The sequence below is a fragment of the Echeneis naucrates genome, chromosome 10, assembly GCF_900963305.1.
Source record: "Echeneis naucrates chromosome 10, fEcheNa1.1, whole genome shotgun sequence".
In the NCBI taxonomy this organism is placed as follows: Eukaryota; Metazoa; Chordata; class Actinopteri; order Carangiformes; family Echeneidae; genus Echeneis; species Echeneis naucrates.
Window position 1 is genome coordinate 5,201,188 of NC_042520.1, and position 23,231 is coordinate 5,224,418.

The 23,231-nt window shown below is 40.0% G+C and overlaps 1 protein-coding gene across 1 annotated transcript; it reads right to left on the minus strand.

Annotated features, from left to right (window-relative positions):
• Window positions 1-4,729: 4,729 nt before the first annotated feature.
• elovl6 (ELOVL fatty acid elongase 6) lies at window positions 4,730-19,579 on the minus strand. Its single transcript, XM_029513131.1, has 4 exons — window positions 19,497-19,579; window positions 7,516-7,647; window positions 7,109-7,260; window positions 4,730-6,398 (listed from the first exon to the last, which is right to left on the minus strand). Exons 1-4 carry the CDS (start codon window positions 19,577-19,579, stop codon window positions 5,959-5,961), a joined length of 807 nt encoding a protein of 268 aa, XP_029368991.1. The 3' UTR covers window positions 4,730-5,958.
• Window positions 19,580-23,231: the final 3,652 nt, after the last annotated feature.

The window sequence follows — 23,231 nt, forward strand, 5'->3', positions numbered from 1 at the left end:
ATATGTAAAAATCTCTCTAAATTGATGTTGCTGACGGCGGTTGCATTAGTGTGAACGATCAACACTAAATACTTCAAGACAGATTTGCTCTATTGTTTAGATATTACCCATTTGTTTCAGATATTTGCAGTGTAATTGTAATGTATTATAATTTGACCTTGAAGGAGGAGCTGTCAGGTATAGTGCGACTCAGTGGAACTATTACTTTTCAATTCGATTTAAACGAGACAATGCACCATAGTATGTATTACTGTACCATGGCATTATCTCGCCAATTATGATAGTGAACTAACCTGAAACTTTGATATTTTTGGCAAACTTTAAGTTACATTTATTTAAAAATTCATGTTTGCTGATTGACTGCTGGACTATTAGATTTTTTTAAACAGGAGGGTATGTTGCTATCGATGTCTTACATTTTGGGTTCTGTAAATAGTCTGAAATCAGCTTATATTTCATTTGAGACAACATACAATATCCAGACTTTTTACTGAAACTGTATTAAAATCCGATTATTGCTGTTACTATGTTCAGAACATACAACTAGCATTACAAAAAGCAATCGCAAGATTCAGTTAATTTTTTACTTCCCTCAATAAAAATATATTCACGAAACTTTGAGTGGTTTAATAACTGCACTATCATCACCACTGGCCTCAATCTACTAAACACAAAAATGATGACCATCACCAAGTTTTTGCCTTCTTCACATCCACCTTTCATTGCAAAGTACACTTTGGTGATGACATTAACTTTCCCATAATTGAAAGCTTATTTTGACCATTCAAAGCCAATCTCTGTCTCATTACACTCCATCGCACTTCTTCAAAGCTTTTGCCCATGCTCCACTGATGATGCTTTTCTATCCTCCACCAAATCTAACGCTCTAGTGATGTTGGACTCCACCACCTCCCCATCTGTCTATTTCTATCGCTCTCTCTTTCTGCCACTTCGTCTCAAGGTTGACTGGGAATTGTTAATAGAAGGACCCACGGCCTCTTTGTTTCGAGGCAATGGCAGAAAACAAAGCACTTTAACTCAAAAAACCATCAGGGGCCACATAGATATTGATTTTCCTGGCAAGACACACTTATCTATATATATTGGCCTCCATTAGGGCTAACAGATAGGTTAGGGCACCACTCTAAACAGCAGCAGATCAGACCTCAAGTAAAGATGAAATTGGGCCCAGTGTCAATTTATCTCGTATTACTGCTCAATTGGGGCAACAGGGGGCAATAGAGTCACTGACACTGTAAGTAAGTGAGGCCTCAGTTTCTCTTCATTTTGACAGCAGCATCGTTTTAAAGGTTATTATGAATATACTCTGAGTTGCAAATTTATTTGGTTCACACAGCTGGACCCAGTGAAGTCTAATACAACTGTTCTGTTATACACAGTCCAGGTTTGAATAAAAAAAAAAAAAAAAAAAAAGAGTTTAGGAGAGGTGTTCATTTTAGAGATTGGTGAGCGGCGAGAATTACAACAAACTGACTACAGTGGATGTATTCAGATTACTAAGACACAGGACACTTTATCTCCAAAGTCTACCCAAACACCTGAAGAAAAAACTGTTTTTCATATTCTCAGGTATTTTCTTGAGTGCTTCAAATCAACAGTTAATATTACTAACAGATACTAGAACAAACAGAGTCTTGTTAATGGTTGTTGTATGTAGAACGTATATATGTAGTTCTGAGAGAGAGAGACAGAAAGAGGTCAACTATACTTTTAAAATGACCATTTACACCAAATGAAAGCAGTTACTGCCGATGTGTAAGGCCATAAAAGTTTCTGCTTTGACTCCAGATTTTGAAAACTTAAAAATAAAAAGTTCTGACGTAACAAAGTTGAATGCGTCACTGGATTACTGCAGAGATACAATAAGAAAACAACAACCTCAGCAACTAAAGCTATCTAATCAATTAATTGGATGAGTTAAAAGAAAAACGTTCAAATGAGAAAGCATCAAGAGTTGACTACAATCAAATATTACACAAGTAAAATATTACAGTTCCTTCTTTACTAGCTAATTGTGTATTTTTCTGCCAGATGGGGCAAGCTTTGCTTTATTTCTCACATCTCCATCTCAGCCTGGAGGACAGCTGATGAGGTTTAAAGAGGGAATTAGCAACCCACTCAAAGGCTTTGCTCTGATCCTTCAGGTCAGTATTTGGTCCCCTCAGCTCTTGAGCAGGACAGAGTAACACAGTCTGTGAGGATTTCGGCAGATTTAACATCAAGCTGGGATGGGGTCTAATGCGTGTACTGGACATAGATACATAAGCCAGAATCTATCGGTGCAACGGGGAGGAGGGAAAGTCTCAAACCTGGGAGCACCCATGGTGGGCCCTTTGAGGTGAGATTGAAAGTCTGATATATGCTTTGTGTAAAGCATTGATCAATCCCAATGCAACATATATCAGTGAATTTAACCATTACTGCAGCATATTGTATTACAGTTAGACATTCCATCTATATCGTCTTTTTCAAGAAAACACGAGGAAGTCAAACCTGTTTGTCCTGAAAAAGCTTCAACTGAATGTTTAGCAATAATGTTTTTGCAGAGTCAACTTTTTTTTTTTTTTTTTTTTTTATTAAATAATAGTGTCTCCACAACAGCAGAGAAAATGTGTTAGAATTTGCAGCATTACACAGCAAAAACTGGGAGAACAGTTTTATCGCTATCATTGTGTCGCCTTGTTCCTTTGGATTTCAGGCTGGACTGACTTTTTTTTCCAGCAGATGGCGATGATGTATCAAGAAACCACCCAACACAGAGTTGGCAGGCAAGCTGTGAGTGGTAATATTGTAGCTGCATCAATAACTGACAGCTATGAACTTCTCTTTTAAGAGAAACGCTCCGTATTATGAACTTCTTGCCTTCTTTTCAATGCAAACAGCTCATCTGACAGCGATCAACTTTCTGTATATTTATCTGTATATGATCAAAATGCACAGCAGAGTAATGCATTTCTTAGTATTCCTCTATCAGCACAAGCTGTCTCTGTTGAAGATGAACCCTTTTGTGGCATAAATCAGACCTCCACAAGAGAGAAAAAACTAATTAAGGTTTTCATTTAAATGAATTCTTACTGATATCGAACAAAGAGTTAAAATAAGCTGTCATGATAATAAGATGTCAAACAACATTCCCAGTATGAGTTTAACTTCTCATGTGTTTACTGTTTTGGTGGAGTCTTAAAAAAATAATCTCTTTATTGTAAGCATTACTTTTTATACATGGAGGCAAATTTTCATGAACGAAATTCAGGTCACTCACCAATGTTGACATTTTCTGACAAAAGTCCTGTAAAAAGCTCCCATGGGCTTTTAAAGTAGGTGGGCACACACAACTCCAGCTGGAGACGCTGTCAACAGGACCAGTTCAAATACAATGATGAACAAGATGGCGCCCGTCCGATTAATTGTTGATTGTTAATTAGCGGCTTTCCTTCTTCCGGTTTTGGTGGTAATGATAGTAATGATTTATATTATTTTACTGCTCACTATTTTACCACACCACCCCTCCGGAAGGACTGAATTCAGGTCAGTCACACCTGGAGCGTAATCAGTTTATATTCCCCGGGTCACTTCCGGGTTCTGGCGCCCACTGAGTCTGCGCAGTAGCCGTGTCACGACACAGGTGGATCCACTGCTGACGAGATAAACATATGCTTCTTCAGGACAAAACTATTCAAACTAAAAAAATAAATAACTAAATAAATTAAAAATAATTAGTTATAAAAATATGTCTGCTTCAGGAGCTTCGTCACTGTGAACCATTCAGATGATTTCTGAGACATCTTTGAGCTCTCAGTGGAAAATGGTGAGCATTCATTTTTGTCTTCATGCCATACTATCAAGTCTCACAACTGCTTCACAATGTGACTTGAAAACGTTATTAAAGGTTGACGTAATCAAACATCTCAGCTCCCCACCATTTATTCTACTGACTTTTTTCTATTTAAAGAAACACTAATTAACATTTCTCTAATTTAAAGTCTGCCCTGCATCTGCAACCAAACACTTCTGCCTTTAATTATAAGGGGTATCATTTGCATATTTATGATATGGCATTTAAGTGATAAGACAATTTATATTTCATAAAAGGTAATTGTACATTTATGAGCTTGTGCACATCTCATATCTATTGATAATGACACCAAAAAAAAAAATTATAAAAAATAAAAAATCAACTAAATGGAGCGCATCACCTACCAAATTATCTTTACTCTGAGTCACAGATCTGTGCATTCTGTTATGTTCTTGTCCCAGTTTGAACCAAAGATTAAGCTCTATTGTTGCTCCTCTAGGGGGAGACCAGGTACAGTGAATAGCAATTCTTTCAGATGCAGGTCTAGCATCAATTAAGGAGTGGTTTATCGGTTAAGCCCACTAGATGACATACTCAAGTTATATGTGCTGTTTATGCCTGCCATCAGATGATTTTATCCAGCACGGACAGACTGCTCAAGAGAGCAGTGAAACCAAAAAGGTAAAATCCCAGATGTCCTCCAGAGTATCAAGTAGGCAACGTAAGTGTTTATAATTAGAGATTCACTGAATTCAAAATGCAGTGCAAACCTTACTGTTTAAATCTGTGAAAGGTATACCACAACATGGCATTTCAGCGTCAGCACCTAAAAAGGGATTGTGTGACACTAAGATGTCACAGCTGAGAAAAAAAAAAAAAAAAAATGAACACCACAGGCATGTTACATTTTAGCACTCTTTGTTCGTTTACGTTTTTCAGCAACAAATGTTTTTGACATTGATACAGTGCAAATGCACGATAGCACAACAGACACCATTAAGAATACATACTATATTTTAAAGTCAATACAGCAGATTTTGACAATTTGCATGTTTTTTGTTTTGTTTTGTTTTTTTCCTTTTGCTAAACATAAAACTTTTTGTCCTCCATTAAGCTGTCGATGTCCAACAGACTTTTTCTTCACTGGTAGGGACCCTTTAACATAGACAAGCGTTTGGAAATCAATGGCAAGTCATTTTCCAAGTGTGGTCGGCAACTTCTGCAAAGTCATGACAAATGGTGAAGCAGGGCACTCAGCATCTGTTTCCCCATCATGCCCAGGAGCAGTGTGATCATCTGAGGCAGTCAGTCCAATCAGTTTTCAATCATACTTTTTTCAACTATGCGGCCATTGTGGATGAAACTCAGGCATACTGTAAACCGGTGCTGATGTTAAACATGTCTACTTTGCCTTGATATGCATATTATATTAAGAAAGAGATAACCTAGGACCTGAGAAAAATATCGCAGTTTGCAATGTAAGACAGAGAATATACAGTGCCGTTCACCCCCTCCGTTCGCATCAACCAACACATGTGAGCTTCAAGCCCTCACCAGTGTAGCAAACTGTTTCTTTGACCAATCAAAACAACAAACACTGACGACAGACAGACAAAAAATACTCAGATGGCTCAAGTTAACGGTGACTTCACCCATCTTCATATGTACTGATTAATTAATTTTTCCTTTTAATAATCACTTAAATGCTAGTGGCGGGTGTAATTTTTTTTTAATCATGTGATTTTATATTTTTATTATCTTTTAAGGTTTTAAGAACAATTCATGGTGATTTCAAAAAAGGGGTTTTAAAACTTCAGGTTGACAACTCGTGATGGCTTCTGATCATGGCGGCGCTGCTTCCTCAGCATCCCTCAGTGGAGACGTCACTTCAACGAGGCTTTTTAGATCTGCACATTAGTAGTAATGCTCAAGCACAAACACCAGCCACCTTTCTGACCCTCCCACCCCCACCCCGCACCCATGTCCCCGGAACTCCATGCCAGCTCTCAATCATCCAAACCCATTCATCCCCAACACTCTCTCTCACTCTCCCCCTCTCGAGTCACTGGTCCCTGTTCTCCATTTCCAACTCCCCTTTTTTCGTCATCATCTCCCTTCTTCCCATAATTATGGCATTATTTTTACTCGCTCTTCTTGGTGATAGCCATAACAGATTTGGACTTTCCAATGTAGGCCTCGAAGAAGAACTGGACAAAGAGCACAAAGTAGCTGAGATACATGAGGGAGGACCACACAATGTTCTGCATGTGGGATGGACACTCCTGGCCCTGCTGCATCCACGAGTACACCAGGTAGTTCACCACACAGCCCATCAGCATCTGGGTGATCTGGGTCAGCGTGATGAACATGGCGAACTTGCGTGACAGCTTGAAGCCGGCCGCCCGCAAGGCGTAGTAAGAGTACATGACGGCGTGGACTAAGTAATTCATCGTCATGAACCATCCACCACCGGCCACCATGTCTTTATATGAATACCAGGAGTAGAGCAGCACGGTGATGTGGTGGTACCAGTGGAGGAAGATGAGCTTCTGTTTCCTCAGGACGATGAAGAGGGTGTCACCTACAGATGACAGAGGAGGATAGGAAGGGATGATTTGTACAAGAGGTGGGTGAAGTTTGTTGAAAGCATGATGATGAAGGGAATAAGGGGGAGAGGGATGAAAAAAGGGATAATAGCAGGAGGAAGAGAGTATAATTACAATTGGGCCGCTCAAAAATCAGCGCCTGTGACTCAAGATGCTCACATATATGTAGAAAATGTTGTCAAATGAACTATGTAAAACCACAAGGCTGCTGGCACACAGAGTAGGGAGACTTCACAAACTGCCCTTTAAATATTACGCAGAACGCAAGTGAAACAAAAAATAGATTTGCATTTATCACTAATTATAATGCAAATGTTACAGTTTTGAACTATACACCAATATGGAATCTAACACTGTAAAAGAGCAAAATATGAAAGAAGATGTGGTCTGAATATTTTCTGTAAGTGAAGTTAACGCCTGACTACTTGTGATATTACACTTTATTTAAACAGGAAGTCACATTAAGATCGCAATCTCATTTACAAGCCAGACCCCAGTCGAGAAAGACAAAATAAAAAAATTAAGAGAAATCTCATTAAGTGAGATACAAAATGGCAAAGGTTTGAATATTAATCAAATAAGTATTATTGTAAAACAAGCAGATGTGTTTTATAATACCTAAGCATTCAGATACACAACAGTGTAACACCAGTATAGTGCCCATGGTAATAAGATTTTGACTTACCCAGTTCCGGTGCTTTACTAAGGACAAAGGCGTATGCCCAGAACTTGCTGACAGGTCCGTTGTAAAAGCTCTGGTCACAAACTGACTGTTTGAGCCCTTTTGTCATCAAGATGTACATCATGTAACTCCCAGTACGTATGGCACCAAATATACTATATGGACAGAGAGACCATGCAAATTATGAGAGTGGGAAATATGCGACATATCCAATTTACAAACTTAGCTCCAGCAGCTTTGCTGAAATAAACAATGTCTCAGAGTCCTTCTGAGTGATGAAATCAATCTCTCAATTACAAACAGCTCCCAAGTCATGATGCTGGTGTCCTAAAATATGTATTTGGGTGACACCACCGCTGAAACTGAAGCAGTGTCTTATATGTTATGTTTAAAAATATGTTTTTTTTTACCTGAATACAGCGAGTGTGAGGGACCATAGCACAAGCGGTTTCCTCAACTCAAACTTCTCCCTCTGTTTCATGACATGGCGGCCCCCGAGGATACAGGCAACGTAGAGTGCAGAGAAGAGAAAGGACTTTTTCCTGTAAACAGAAAGAGTCAAGAGATTAACACCGACTTATTTTTGATATTTCACTCCTGTGCATATCTGAGTTAATGAACCAGCCATGTTGAATCCTGTTCAGCAACAACCAAACTAATATTCATAGTCACATAAAGAAAACGGTTAACGTGCTACTTAAGTCCCAGAACATCTTTTGCTCTGGGACTTGATGATATGCCACAAGTCAAACTTATCCTAAAACAATAAGCAGGTATTTGCCCTGCAGAGATGAACTACACAATTTTTGCCCATCGCAAGCAGATGACATCTAACAGTCTAAGTGTGACTCATTGTGAAATTGCTACCTGTTCCTCTTCCACTGTAATAAATACAACATAGTGCTCACAACACAAACCAGAGCTGTATGAGTTAAAACAACACCAGAAGTAGTGTTTTGATGATTTAAGCCCCAGCTCTGAATGTCGCAAAATGCTTAGCTTTTAGTTTACAGTTATTACTCCTTTTCAGCTGCAGTCTCCACCACACTGTTCCCTGTAATTGTCAGAGATCTCAGCTGAACCACCGGAACTGTGATGAGGCATCACCTGGTCCAGCTGAATCCAAATACAAGCACTTCCTAGCACAATCACACTCAATTCTGCAGAGTAGATGCTGAGTTGGACCTCAGAAGAGTCTCTGATGGCTGAGCAACCTTAGCCAAAAAAGAAAAAAGGAAAACTACTCAATGATAACTTTCCAGGTGCTAATGAGGAAGGCATTAGACGTGCAGCTGCTCAGTGGCCAGACGTGTGTAAATCAACAGTAGTGCTTAAAAAAAGCAGGCATGTACATCAACACCCTTGAAAAAATGAAATAAACAAGTAAAGAAGGTTTGCTCTCAGGGGATATTGCAAACTGAGGACCAGGAATGAGGCATTCTGGGAGCCTTGTAGCGCTGGTGGCTATGCGCCACATCAGTGATGTTGTTTTTGGTCTGATTCCCCTGTAGCTTCTCTCAGCAACAGACTCCAAGTGAAGCTATCGGGGGGGTCACAACGCTGAGTCAAACACGATGACTGTTCGCCTTCAGGAATTAACCCAAACCATAACTGAACCACATTACATTCAAAGCCCTTCTGTAGTGTGTAGAGCTGCATTACACAAGGGACAAATTGTGCTGTTGTTTTTGTACTGCACGGTACGCACTCTGGTTGAACGGTTGCATACTACTTCCACAATGCAAATACAGGCATTTCTCACAGAACCGTGACATATTAAACCTGTAGTGTAAACAGCAATCTATCCAGTTCTGTTTTGCAGCCTCAGCAGAGCACAGCAACGGTGTCACTTAGCTTTGCTGAGCAGGTGCATAGCTGTGCAAAAATAAACTGTTCACTTGGCCAATAAAAAAGAAAAACTTAAGGAAGAAAATATTTACTCATCCAACCTTACACAGTTGCATCTTAACCAATACACTGAACTGATGAAAACTGAGGAAAAAGCTGATGCCACAGCTGCTGATAGCCCTCGGATGTCCCTATCCCCCACTGGTTTTTACAGTACAATACAACCATTTCCACAAAAAATACTGCCACAACTTTGATTTCTTTGTCTCCACTCTTCCTCAATAAAAAGTAAAATGTTGCCAAGAATGTGAATCTCAAAATATTTCCCTCCTTACAGTAACCAAGCATGCAAAGATAACAACATCAATTGTTTAAAAGAAAGGACTTCTTTGTGCATCAGCATTCATAAGATGAAGGACGCCACCTCTGTTGTTCTTGCAGGAAGCCCAGAAAACTGATTTAGGCCACCTCCAGAGAACAAAGGACAAAGCAGTCCAGTGAAAGTCAGAAGGAGCAGCTTTCATGGAATGACAACAGGGCTGGACTGCAGAATGACATCACTGTTTCTTAACCACACACCAATGAGGAGACAACAGAGCGGCACAATACACAGTGGCCTACATACTGTAGTGAGGCTGCGAGAATGCCAAAGGAGAAACAATCTTAGCATTCCACTACAGTGTACCACTATCCAAGCTAAAAGGTCAAAGGTCACAGTGATATGGGCAGTGATTCTGCAGTGTGCAGGATGATATATATATATTTTTTTTTTTCTTCTCACCAAACGATATCCTCTACAGATATGGCATTCAGTCATTTTCATAAGTGGATCAGCAGAGACCATGTTTAACTCATTTTGTTTAACACCATTTCTAGACTTGTCAATAAATTTTGTAAATAAAAACTTGTAAAGGACTTCTCTACTCAAGTCAATATACCACATCCTTGCACCCTTGCTTGGGCCGCAATGAGCAGTAGCTTAAGGGAACTGACAGCAAACCTAAGATAGATTACAAAGTGAATACTATGCATATTAAAATTGTTGCATGTGTCCACAATTGTCTAATAACCAGGGGTTACTCAGGCTACAAATTGTGACAAAACTGTTTGCTAGCATGCATCCTCATTAGGTTTTGGGGCCTCCTTTGTTATTTTGCATATATCCACAATAGTATTGTATCTGTTGTAATTATGGTTTGTAAATAAACAGTTTTGTAAACAAAAGTAAAATAGATGATAATGCGGAATCCAACAGTGGAGGTGGAGGAAAACATGAAATCAAAATAGCAAGAGCCAAATTATAAACTCGATTCTTCAAAAATGCAGTTCATAAAACAATGGGTAGTGTGGGTAGCATGACTGTTTTGACAGGTAACAGGTAACAAAAATATGACCGAGATAGCAAAAGTTATACAAATGAATCAATGTCAGACTGTCTGTGATTTAATTCATAGGTGTGTGTGTGTGTGTGTGTGTGTGTGTATATATATATATATATATATATATATATACACACACACACACACACACACACACCTATATATATATATATATATATATATATATATATATAAGATTATTTCCAAGTCATAGCTTCTGTTTTCTCAATATCACTACGTGCTTTAGACCAAGCCAAAAGTTAAGAAGCACAGAGTGTCCGGTAGTGTGGTTAGAAAATGGATTCCTCTGCTGTCAGAAAATAATAAAGGGTAAAGAAAACCAAGGGCATGGTCAAAGATGACAAGTTGGTGTGGAGGTAGTGGGGGAGGTGCTGCTCTTCTCTTTGCAAAGGCTCTGAATTGCCAGCAGCAGCCAAAGCTATGTCTGCAGTTACGGGAATTTTCTGAAACATTAGTGTGAATTCTCACCGTCTCCTCATACTTCCCTGTGCCTCTACAGTTCCACCCCTGATCAGCAGCGTTCATAGAACAAAACGGACTGTAAAATGCCACACAGACATCACAGTGATACAATCCACTGATCATGTAAAGGTTAAAATACATACTATCATGGTAGAAACCAAATGAGTTTACTGATCATCAAGTATTCAACAAATAGCTTCACCATCTGAAAAAAATTAATTCTGCCTTTTAGCAACCCACTTTATGTATCGAAAGCACTGGCACGCACCAGGATTTTAAGATTTACCTCCATTCTCATTTACCAACAACAGAGGTAGAAACTAATGGGGTTGTCTTCAATTTACTTTTACAGTAAAAAGCCTGGAAACATCAGCCAGGACAACATTATGACATTTTTTGGAGATAAAAATGAATGTGGAAAAACAAAAGGCGAGCACTGCTCCCAGCAGCTCTGGTTCTGACTTGTGTCTACACAGGACAATGCATTAGAAGGGTGTGGCAAGAGGCCTGACTCTACCGTTTGTCAAAGTGGGCCGAGGCAGCACAAATGAAAAACTACAACGTCAGAGCGCTTTTTGGGGAGGATCAGCAGAGACTTCTTGATTTCTGCATAATTGGAAACCAGCTGCCTTTCTGCTGCTGAGATTTTCAAAAACATTACAGTAAGCAGCAATGGTTTCACAGGGGAAAAAAAAAAAACATTATAACTGTCCCAGATCCTTCACTTGATGTTAAAAGTGTTTATATTAATGTTTTCAATGTCCACATTCTTTAGAGCGATAAGGATTACAACATAAATCATATACGGTCTGCTCTCGATTGTCCACATTTTGTGGAAACATTCCTGAGATTGGAGTTAAACCTTAGTTTACACGAAAATGAAGAGGTCGTGATTAGTGTACACAACCAGGATAAAACGCAGGAGCTGCTGAGTAAGATAGGTCGGGAATCTGTGGCATCTCTTTCTCTCATATGTGATTATCATCACAGGGTGAGAAGCTCGGCAGTGGCCCAGTTTGGGCTGCTGCCAAAATCATGCTATTGGGAGAAAAGTATAATAAAAAAAAAAAAAACAAACAGAAACAAAACTCAGGAGCTGCCATGTGAGCCACTATGGCCACCAAAGCAATCCATACTGAAAAGGTTTTACAGACATGGTTTTTATAAGGCTAAGAAAAGATACCACACCCCTAACACAGCTTACAGTAAACAGATTGCTCTGGACATCACCTTGTGTAGAAGACAGCAGAGGTGTTCACTTCGTGCATGTTTGGAGGACTGTGTACTAAAGAGACTACAGTCTCTTGTATGATGAGGATGGTGATCCCACAGCCTGTCCCCTCCCCCCACGAACAGCACTGCACTGTATAAAGCTGCTGGTTAACCTGCTGTGAAACTTGGATCAGTATTAGCTGGTCCAAGAGATTTCACTTGTTACTAAATCCTGCGTTTGCAGTCTGAGAATGAGTCTGCACGCCTGTGTCCAACTGTCTCACAGTAGCATTGAGACATGTGCATCCGCAACTGCGTGCACAGCAAACAAAGCAAGAGCACGACTATATTCACCATAATTGCCATGTACTGAAAACTGTGAAGAAGCAATCGGAAATAATGTGCCAAAGTTTAGAGCCGCAAGCCTCAAAACAAGATCAAGAGGTGCTGTAAATATCTATCGCTCATGCCACATAATGTCACACACATGTACACAGTCAAGCATGAGGGTGACACTATCGACATTCCTGGAACCGCAGGGAGCTGTAATGCAATTATGTACCGCATGCACGCCCTCACTATTCCACTAACAGAAATAAACCAAGAACTGCTATGATGCAGTAATCAGACAGAGAGGAAGAAAATCAATTAAAAACAATGCAGGTTTCATTCATTCAGTCATCTTTGGTCGTGGGGGGGTGCTGGAGCCAATCCCAGCTCACACTGGGCGAGGGCGGGGTCACCCTGGACAGGTCGCCAGTCCATCACAGGGTCAACACACAGAGACCAACAACCACTCACACTCACTTACAGACAATTTAGAGCCACCAGTTAACCCAAACATGATGTCTTTTAGACGGTGGGAGAAAACCAAGCAAACACGGGGAGAACATACAAACTCCACACAGAAAGGTCCCAGGCCAGGAACTGAACCAGCAACCTTATTGTGGGGCAACAGCACTAACCACTTCTTGGATTTTATAGTTATAGAAGATATTTAGGTGTCAGCTGGAAATTATTCCCTCAATTGTCACACATACTGCATAATGCTTTTTTTCCAGGTGGCAAAAATTTTGCCAGTTCTTTTTTTTTTTTTTTTTTAAGAACTGAAAGGTAACTGTCCATCATAGCCCATTTACAGCAAAACATTTTCACCAGAAATACTCCAGTTGTTCTATTATAAAAGTAATCATTTCCACCCACGTGTAAATGCACATTTTGAATTGCACCTGAAAAATAATCATAATGGACGTTCTGGACATTACAATGAACTGGTCTTTTCTTTGTTTGCGTCAAAGCTTTTTTAAGGCAATGAATGTCAAACTGAACCCAGAATGCAACACCACCTCTTCGGGCAGACCCGGAGTGAGGAGTCTTCCCACATCCTCATCTCTGACCTCACCAGTTGTGAGAAGGAGAGCAGCAAACCAACATCAAGGGTTGGATTCAACCCAGGGTGGATTCTGGGTTAACGTGGTCAGAACTGATCAGCATCACCATTTGCTGCTCTTAAAATGGAAAAATGGTTAAAATGGCAGCAGCATGCAGCCTCAAGACGTATTATATTATTATTCCATTGGTTTGTCTCCGTGTAAGCCACCAGAGAGATGAATATCAACAAAAATCTTTTTTAACCAAATTCATGATACAAAAAAAAACCAAATGTATATATGCTATGTATAATAGGATGGGTGAAATGATAGCCTGAATTAAACTGACTGCTCTCGGAGTGAGTCAGTCCCATGAGACTGAGAAGATACTTATCAACTCCTGGGAATCTGACCTTCAAGACTGAACTATGATCTAATGAAAACACAAATAATTTGTTGCTTTGAACTGAATGTTACAACCAGCTACAACTTGACCAAAGCAACTGTTGTGACATTCTCATCATCTCTGCAAAGGCAATTAATAATGTTATTCTACCCTACAGATGTCTTTCCAATGTCATGGAATAAAGAGCACAACGGCTGAATCATAAAAACAGTGGGAACAAGCACTTACAGGCAGAATTAACAAAACAGACCCCACACAACTCATTGTTCGGTGTTTAACTGCAGCCTCTTCAGGCTCTGCATCTCTTATAATCAGTCCAAGGCAAAACAAGCAAAGATCTATCCAACATGCTCAGATCACTGGGGGTGCTACCTACTCCAGAGGCACTCAAACTGAGAACACAGATTCCAAATAACCTGCATGGCAATGAGGAGTGATGACGTCTCTGGGAGGACAGAGTGAGTCAGCAGGTTGAGGATGTGTGCAACAGTAGGTAACAGCTCTCCTTAGGACAGCAATGGCATACTGCAAAATATGACAATCATACCACAAAGCAGGCCTTCTTTAAACCACAGCAGATTGTACCAAAGACACTAAACTGATTTCATTGCATTAATATGGAAAAACTGAATCCCAGACACACCTGCACAATGCAAGCAAACGATGCCTCCATAATCCCTGATACAGTATTAAAAACCAGCCAGATATTAGATCATTTTCAAATCATTTGCCTCATTTGGGTGACATCAATTTTAGGTTGTGTCATGTTTGTCTTTCTTAATTTGTTACTTATGGTACTAATGATAAAACCAGCAACACAGCAAATGTGGTCGTTCTGAAAGCTATAACTGTAATTGCATTTGTCATCTTTCCAAAATGGTCTTATCTAATTTCTGCCCATCAAAGTATAAGTTGAAATAAAAATGCATATATGTTTGATTAAACATCCTTTATTAAGAAAAATGGTGACAGCACAATCTGTCGCACTTCATTGGGAGCAAAGAAGCAGTTTCAACACATTAAACGAAAACACATTTAACAGCTACGCAGGTAAATTATCACAGAGTTTGGCAGGCAAGTATGTAAATGCTTAATACATGCAGTGAATTTAGTTATTTTCTTTCAGGGAAGGCCGTTCCTGTCAGATGTAAAGAAAAAACCTGCCACACTAAAATTGTAATGCTAAGTCTTCAAGTGAGCTGTTTTAAGTCCAATTCTCTATTCCATTTTATCTGCAGCAGAGCAGATCTTCTCTTGATCTTATCCCACAGTTTAAATAAATGCATTGATCAGAGTGACAAGTTTCAAGAGGTTCAGCATATGTGACAGGAAAGAGTCACTGATATTAATATCACCCAGTTGATATGTCAGGTTCAAGCTGAAACCAACGTCACCTCATTATTTTCGCATTATTTTCAGCTCCTTGACGCCGACACCTTTTAAATACCCTGGAAATGTCCACCGCAACAACATTTAAAGTAGAGGAAGTGTTCTTTTGCTCAGCTCAATCAATGTCGCTTACTACTTCTGATTTTCATCAAAATAGTCAAAAATGACTGACATGTCGCTTCTCCAGCTGAAGACTGGCCAGTCTTTTAACTATAAAGCCAATATATTGTCCTGTTCCTATACTGTCTCCATATGTGTGTGTCTAACAGAGGTCGATACTAATGTTGATAAATAGCAGCATCAAAGTCTTCGTCTGCTCATTCCTCTTCCTAGTCTCACAATGCTGAGCTGTCTGCTGCTGGGCTCCGGGGAACTCATCAGATGAAGGTACCAGTCTCCATTCATCCCTGCAAACACACGCATTACTTTAGCTAATGCACAAGACTGAGCAGAGGCTCTTTTAAAAAAAAGAATAAAAAAAAACAACAAAACATTAACAACACAGATATCCTTATCTGATTGTGGCATTGTAGAGATGAAAATGACAGTCACAGAGTGAACTAATAACAATGAATGGACTGGATTCATCAGTTTATTTATTCATTCATCTTCTTCTGCTTATACATTTCCAGGTCACAGGGGGTGATAGAGCCAATCCCAGCTCACACTGGGCCTGGGCAGGGTCACCCTGACAGGTCACCAGTCCATCAAAGGGCCAACACACAAAGACAGAGAGAGACCAACAATCACTCAGATTAGACTCACCAATTAACCTAAACATGATGTCTTTGGACGGTGGGAGGAAACCAAGCAAACACAGGGAAACACTATATCACCGTGCTGCCCTTCATCAGTTTTACAGACGTAAACATTCAGCTCAGATTACATTATAAATAAAAATGTTTTGCTCACTAGCTGAGAACCTTGAACACTGATTCTCTAAAACGGACAACCCAGCTACCCATATCTGCCTCTGGCTGGTTCGTGTTATCTGCTGCACTGAATGATGTGCGTGTTCATTAACACAGCAATATGATAATATGCAACAAGTAATGCTTTAACTAAGATAAATATTCATGCTCTTCAATTAAAAGTGACATAGTCAAGCTTGCATTTTCATTACTCTTCCAAAATGGAAATGATCTAAATATCATCTACTCACTGTTGTGTTTCAAGGTTTCATTCACTCCTTTGACATGCACGCATGCTTTAAATTGCACTAGATCTGTTACTCACACTTTAAGAAACTTTCAAAACTCAAAAGTATTTCATCAATGTAAAACATTTGATTTACTATACGGGGTATTAGGACATAAATATACCATGGATTTGTCTTACCTGAGGTGTGAATAGTTTTCTTCATCAACTGTCATCTACCAGGATAGTTCCTCCCCATCTGTTGGTCCACTTCACCTTCGCTGGGACAAATTACTAGTTCTAAAACTTACATGGATTTTATTTAACTTTTTTACATTATGGGAGAAACCACTGTCATCGATTTCTCCCCATCATACGCCATGAAATCAATCAGATTTCATGGCGTATGATGCGTACATTTATGACGCCATGAAATCTGATTGATTTCATTGTGTATGATGGATGAAAAGGCAATCGACAACATCCAGCTTTCTGGCACTGCAGGCATTCTTTCACGAAAGGTGGTCAAAGGTAAGATACCTGCTGTGGCATCACTGACTGGAGGTTCAAGTACAACATGATTAAAGAACACACATCCTCCATATGAAGTCTGAACCCGATGAACCCGCCAACATCGACACAAATGTACGATGTGATCGACTGGATGAGCGAATAACAGCATCTTCTGGATCACTGAGCAATAACAATGCTGTTATATTCAGTAATATTGTTCTCTGCTTTTTCAAATTGAAATGTATCTGCAGTTGTGTTCAAATATATCTGTTGATATTTCAGTCATAGGGATGCCATGAAAATAATAACCCTGTAAATTAATAAATATGGAAATATTCACATACAAAGTAATCTTAAAAAAAAAAAAAAAAAAGCTTTCCTCTCTTTAATGTTTTTGGTGAAACGTTCATCTAAAAAATGTTTGCACCTTGTTCTTCAAGATGTGACCAAAATGATAAGAAAAAAACTAAACAAAACATTGCTATTTGCAACAATGAAAGATTATCTATAGCAGCCTAAATACAGATTGAGGTACATTTTGCTGTCAGCATGATTACTTTCTTTTCCTGTTCAAACAAAATGCCAAAATTATGAGCCAAGGAACTAGTGCTTACATTCATAAACAGACTCAGAAGCAATCAAATTCCCCATTAAAAGACGCAACCTTTGTGGAAGTGACTTGTTTGTTAGCCAAGAACTAATTTAAAGCACATTTGGACTTGTCATTGCGGCTGTAACTTCTGGATTACTAGCAGAGTTTTTGTGAAGGTGCCTTAACCCAGGCAACAAAAATGAAGAAAAGCGTATTGTGTATATCTGAGATTTAAAACACTGCAGCTGCTTTTCAAGTGTCCTACAGGACTTAGCATCCAGCTACAGCTTCATTTGTTTCTGCTTTGTCTGACATATGCATTCAGACTTGTTTACGCTTGTTGTGTCACACCTCGTCAGTTGCTCTCTTTTCATTATGACTGCAGGGTAACAGCACATCAAGTCTCATTTGCCGTGGTTGTTGCCGCTTTTTGCCATGTGCACTGGCCCAGTCATACACCCTCCACTGACGGAAAGAAGTCAGCACAGATCAGCTGCGACGCGATTGGCTAATGCTCTGTCAGCAGACATCAGAAGATGAATGCTATTGGCCGGTTGTCAGTACCAGGCTTTGGACAGTTCCTACACTAACACTCTTTCTCTCTCTCTCTCCTCAACACAAACACAGATTTCATTTAAATGAATAAGAACTAAATTGTTCTAAGAAGGGCTCTGAGGGGGCCACTCAACCCAAACGTGGGTTAAAAATAATGTGCTAAATGTGGCTCTTTTCTATGGACGGTTCTGACAGACGGCGGAGGAAGTCGGATGAATGCCTCCTGCTCACCATGTGCTGCTCAACTACAAACCCACTGCCACTGAATGCTTAGTGATGCTTGTGCTAACTTCACGCATGACTCATTTTGTTTTGCTTCCAACCATTTCGCCCTACAACCTGCCGTGGACCTGGACGGCAATGTAAGCTTGTGCCAAAAGGATGTGTGGAAGGAGTTGAGCAGGACCAACATTTTCGAATGCATCTATGCACAAGACCACAAAGCAATATTTACTCAGCTCCTGTAGCAACTGTGAAATATCAGTGAAGGGTAATACTGAAGTTTGTGCTGAGACACTGCCCTTGGTAAACAATTAAATGCCAATGATTACTTTTCATTAAAAAGCTGCCCCAGTGATGCCAAGATTTCATGAAATGTGCTCTATTCATTTGTGGCGCTTAATAAGTTACTGTCAGTCTTCTTTGTCGCTCCTTTTGCAGAAAAAAAAAAAAATTACAGCTATATCAATCATGAAAATAAAACGTACACATACCAGTGAGACAGAGAGATTAATTGCCAGCCATTTCGATCAATGAATTGATTAATCATTTGAGTCATTTTTCAAGCAAAAACACTAACTATTCTGACTCCAGTTCTTCTAATGAACACATCTGGGACTTTTCGCTGAACATCTTTGGGTTTAGAACAAGCTTCTTGGAGCTTGCGATGGCCACCTATACCTTATTTTCTGCAGCTTTATTTCCCTTTCATACAAAACAACACGTTGTGTTTTTTTTTATTATTATTATTATCTTTTCAGACTGCAGGCTTCAGTCGGTGCAGCAGTCTTTACTTGGGCTGAGATGACAGTAAGGCCATGGTGGGGATGTTGTAGCAGCCTATGGGCCAGGTGACCGTCCATATGGACGAGGCAGCTGGAGCCATGGGTGACCTTTACAGCTGTATGATACCCGGGGGAGGGTGTGTGTGTGGGGGGGGGGGGGGGGGGGGGTAAATCACTGTAAAGTCAAGGACAAATCCTGTCGGTGAAAAGCTACATCACGGCTGTATACCTCGGAGTGCCTCGTAGTTCAGACGGGCTACACGGGCCTGCGTGAACGTGTTGAAACGACGGATGAGCGGATGATGACCGGGGAGGTCTGATAATAACAAGCGGGCTTTTAATCCCGGTGAGCGAGGCCGGTGCGCGTGCAGCCCTCCGGCTCACTCTTTGAATGAATAATAAAATGTAATCAAATAAAAATGTTGTTGTTTTTTTTTTGTTTTTTTTTTAATGACATAAAGAGAGGGGGCCAGGCGGTAAAGCGAAGCGTGGCGTCGCCTTACCAGTTCTCCTGCATCCATCGGATGGCTTCGTCCTCGTTGAACTGTCGCTCGAACTCGTACTCTTGCAGAGCTAACACCGACATGCTCGCTGCTCGCTGCTGCTGCTGCTGCTGTAATTGTTGTTAATTGTTGTTAATGGTGGCACGCTGCTCGGAAACAGACTCTGGACTCGGAGGCGTCTGTTTTCTGGTCTGGCTCTCTCCTCAGCCCTCCACCGTCATCCCTCGCGCTGCCGTCAGGACCTCGCGGGTTTGTGCGCGAGCAGCTCGGCGGTGGCGGCGCCTTTCTCCGCCGACCGGCCGGGACGAGCCTACGCCCTCTTCCTCTCCCGGATGAGCCCCGGGTCCTAAAGCCAACCGGGTTCACGCTGCTGCGAAAAATAATTCAATTCGGTTGAATTCGGATCAGCAGGAGGATTCACGCAACGTGGCCTTTGTGGCGTTTTGAAGGGTCAGGTAGGTCCAGATCACAGAGCTCCAGATATAAAAGTCAAAGTCAGTCAGTTCCTCTCCTCTGCAAAATACACAGAGGAATTACATTTGCTTTTTTTTTTTTTTTTTTTCCCCTCTACGACAAGAATATAGAAGAACTGAGAAAAATGATTAAAAAAAGAGCAAGTACAAAAATAATAAAATACAATAACGTAGAAAACTCAGCAGCAACAGTGACCACAAATATACACCTTCAATGTTGAGGAACGAGGAGTCCAGCAACTTGGCTCCAGTAAGAGCCCTGATTTGGACGTTATCAAACCACAAAGACTGAAGAACAAAACCCTGAGTCCACAAATCTTTGGCTCAGAACAACACCTACCAGATACCTCACAGCAAGGATTTCTTCAGCATATTTATTTAATCAGTTCGCTTTACCGTTTATGATGTTTTCAATTTGATGCATTATAAAAAGTCTACAAACGTACATGACTTTCATTTGAAACTTCCAGTGCTGTATATCAAATCCAGCACAGTCTGGGTCTTTTTTGTTGGGTTGTGTGTCGATCATCTCATGAAAGTTGTGTTATCGTGCGAAAACATCGACCATTTGTCGATCCTTCACCATTTGCTTAATGGTGCTGGAATGACTCTTTTCATCTCGTTAATCTTTGCTCATAATCTATCAGTAAATAGTTATTTGACTCCAAAATGCATTGTTTCCCACTTTCCCAGTAATGACGGTTACTCGACTGAAATAACAACTGCTTTGTCACCCAGCATAGGTTGTGAAGTTATTTCATCACCTGCACAGAAGGGTTGGGCACCACCTCGCTGAACTTTCACCAAGATAGTGACTTCAAGTCTACAGCCACATGCAAACATATTGCAGACACACACACACATATACATACATACATACAAACACTGTGCAATAATGTTTCAAATTTGTTTACAGCACTGATATGCAAACTATGCTGTCTGCCAGACCTCCCTTTCAACGGTGGGCTGATGGGGTCACCTGATTATACTGCAGCTTGACTTGGACTTTAAGCACGTTTCCCAACGATCTCTTACAGAAATGCTGAAAAAAAAAAAATCCACAGACAGAAAAGACTGTTGAAGGTAACTGATAAAAAGATTGTTCTTGCAACATTTTGGCCAGATAAGATATGTTACCTCATCGTCAAAAATGTGGATTGTACAAATTATCTGGAGAAAATAATTGAACACAATGTCTGTGAAGGTTTGTTGTTGGTTATATCATCAAAGAAAGCAATTTACTGAAATATATAACAGCTTGTGAATGTGACAGGGATAGAGGAACCACAACAGGATGGTGAGCAAAGATTTTCCCTCCGAACAACTGAGCAAAAGCTCAGAGACGATATGCTTTATCGGAAAATGCTTCCTTGCTTTAAAATCCAGTCAATCACTGTCACACAGAGACATTTTTTTAAGTATTCATATTTGGCTTCTGTGCCTTTATTCTGAAGACACTAAGTGACAGAGAGGCCAACAGGAAGTAGGAGAGAAGGGGAAATGACATGCAGCATAGGCCCCCACATAGGAGTCAAACCTGGGACGCTGTGATAACAGAACATGTGCTCTTACCACTCAACAACCTCACACAGAAGAGACAAATTACAAGATGGTGCAATCATGTCGCAGTTCTGGCTCAGTGCTGAGATTTCATCCTTAACTTCAACTTCCCTACAACTACTGTATTCCCTTTGTGTGCACACTTTTATGCTGGTCGGGGCAACTTGTGTTGCAGCAATTTTTTCCCACCACAGATCAGCATGAGCTGGCAACATTAACCCAGCATTAGAGGGATTAAAGGGAGTGTAGCAGAAACATGGCTAACTGGGCTAGTACCAGACATAACTGTTTCCATGGATGGTTCCCAGGATGCATTGCAATCAAAGAAATTATCAACAAAGAAGGACATTTAGTTGCAAGTCATTAGCTAGAGGATTTCCTACCTATGAGAGGAAGTTGTTATGTGCATAATTGCATGTATGAGTCACTCTGGCACTACCAGAGTGACTCATGAACTCCAAATGGAGATCATTCATCCCACTATGAAAACTGCAAATATGACACCCACTTGCTCTCCACCTCATCTACATGCAGTAGACTCAAATCATGTGCACTTGCACTTGGGGAACATTTACTCTATATGTCCCATGTCAAACCACGGGACTTGTTTGCTTATGTCAAGGGGCCATACACCTCACCAACCCCTCCCTCCAATGGGCAGATTTGACCACAGCTTGGTGCATCTCGTCTGTGTGTTAACCTACTGTACACAGGCAAATGGCAACATTTACAGTAAAACAATTATCTAATGAGTGTAATGAAGCACTGAATGAGAGATTTTTACTGTGAGCTGTGCAGAGGGAGCAAAGTGACATGAAGAGACGGATCAGGCATGTTAGAACATGCTGCAGGAAGAAAATGGTATTTTGCTTGAAGTTGTGCAATACCACACATGAAAATTAAAAATGCACGAAAATGACGTGCAAAAATGTTTCTGTAAACAATATGAACCATTATACCATTATGTAAACATATTAATAGTGTTTGAGCACCCTGATGTACATAAGTACTGAGGATGAACTGATTTCATATTTGTATCAAAAGTCCACTGTGCAGACTCAATTCACCCTTGGTTCAATAACCTCAGGGTGAAATTCACTGTGTCATTTCTCTTACTGGAGTGGATTTGATTCTGATTAATTACTTAATTTGACTGTGTGACCCATGTGCACCATTTACACACTTTTCTTTTTCTTTGTTTCTCACCTTGAAATATGAGATTAAAGGATATAATCCTCTTCATGTTTACTTTGAGGAAACTTTGTTCCAGATTGATCTTTCAATAATAATTAACATTTTTAATGCACTTGTCTTCGGGTTTGGGCATCATTTGAATTTGATTGATTCTTATTGATACTAGTTGTCTTAGTCTAAAATGTATAAAGAGCTCAGATGTTTTAAAAAACATCATTGTATAAAACTTTCTTCAAACATTCACAAATTAAATTTGCTATTTAGTAATACTTAATACAATTGTATGATCCACAGAGATGTGACTATATAAACTTTCTTTATTGCAATGATGTATACTCTTTAGCATCTATTTTCCTCTAAATGGATAAAAGATTGAAAACTAACATTTTTTTTTATTTAAGAGGACATGAGGCCAAATGAGGTGAATGAAAAGGCTGTAATCCTCATACCTTCCGATAGAAGTAGACTTCTTTCTTCAGCCATTGGTGTCGCCCCCTAATGGTCATTA

Coding starts and splice junctions, on each gene's coding strand:
- elovl6 (XM_029513131.1), bottom strand. CDS start 19,579: ATGTCGGTGTTAGCTCTGCAAGAGTACGAGTTCGAGCGACAGTTCAAC. Junction 7,648..19,496: donor CGATGGATGCAGGAGAACTG/GTAAGGCGACGC, acceptor TTCTGTTTACAG/GAAAAAGTCCTTTCTCTTCT. Junction 7,261..7,515: donor CTCACACTCGCTGTATTCAG/GTAAAAAAAAAC, acceptor CTGTCCATATAG/TATATTTGGTGCCATACGTA.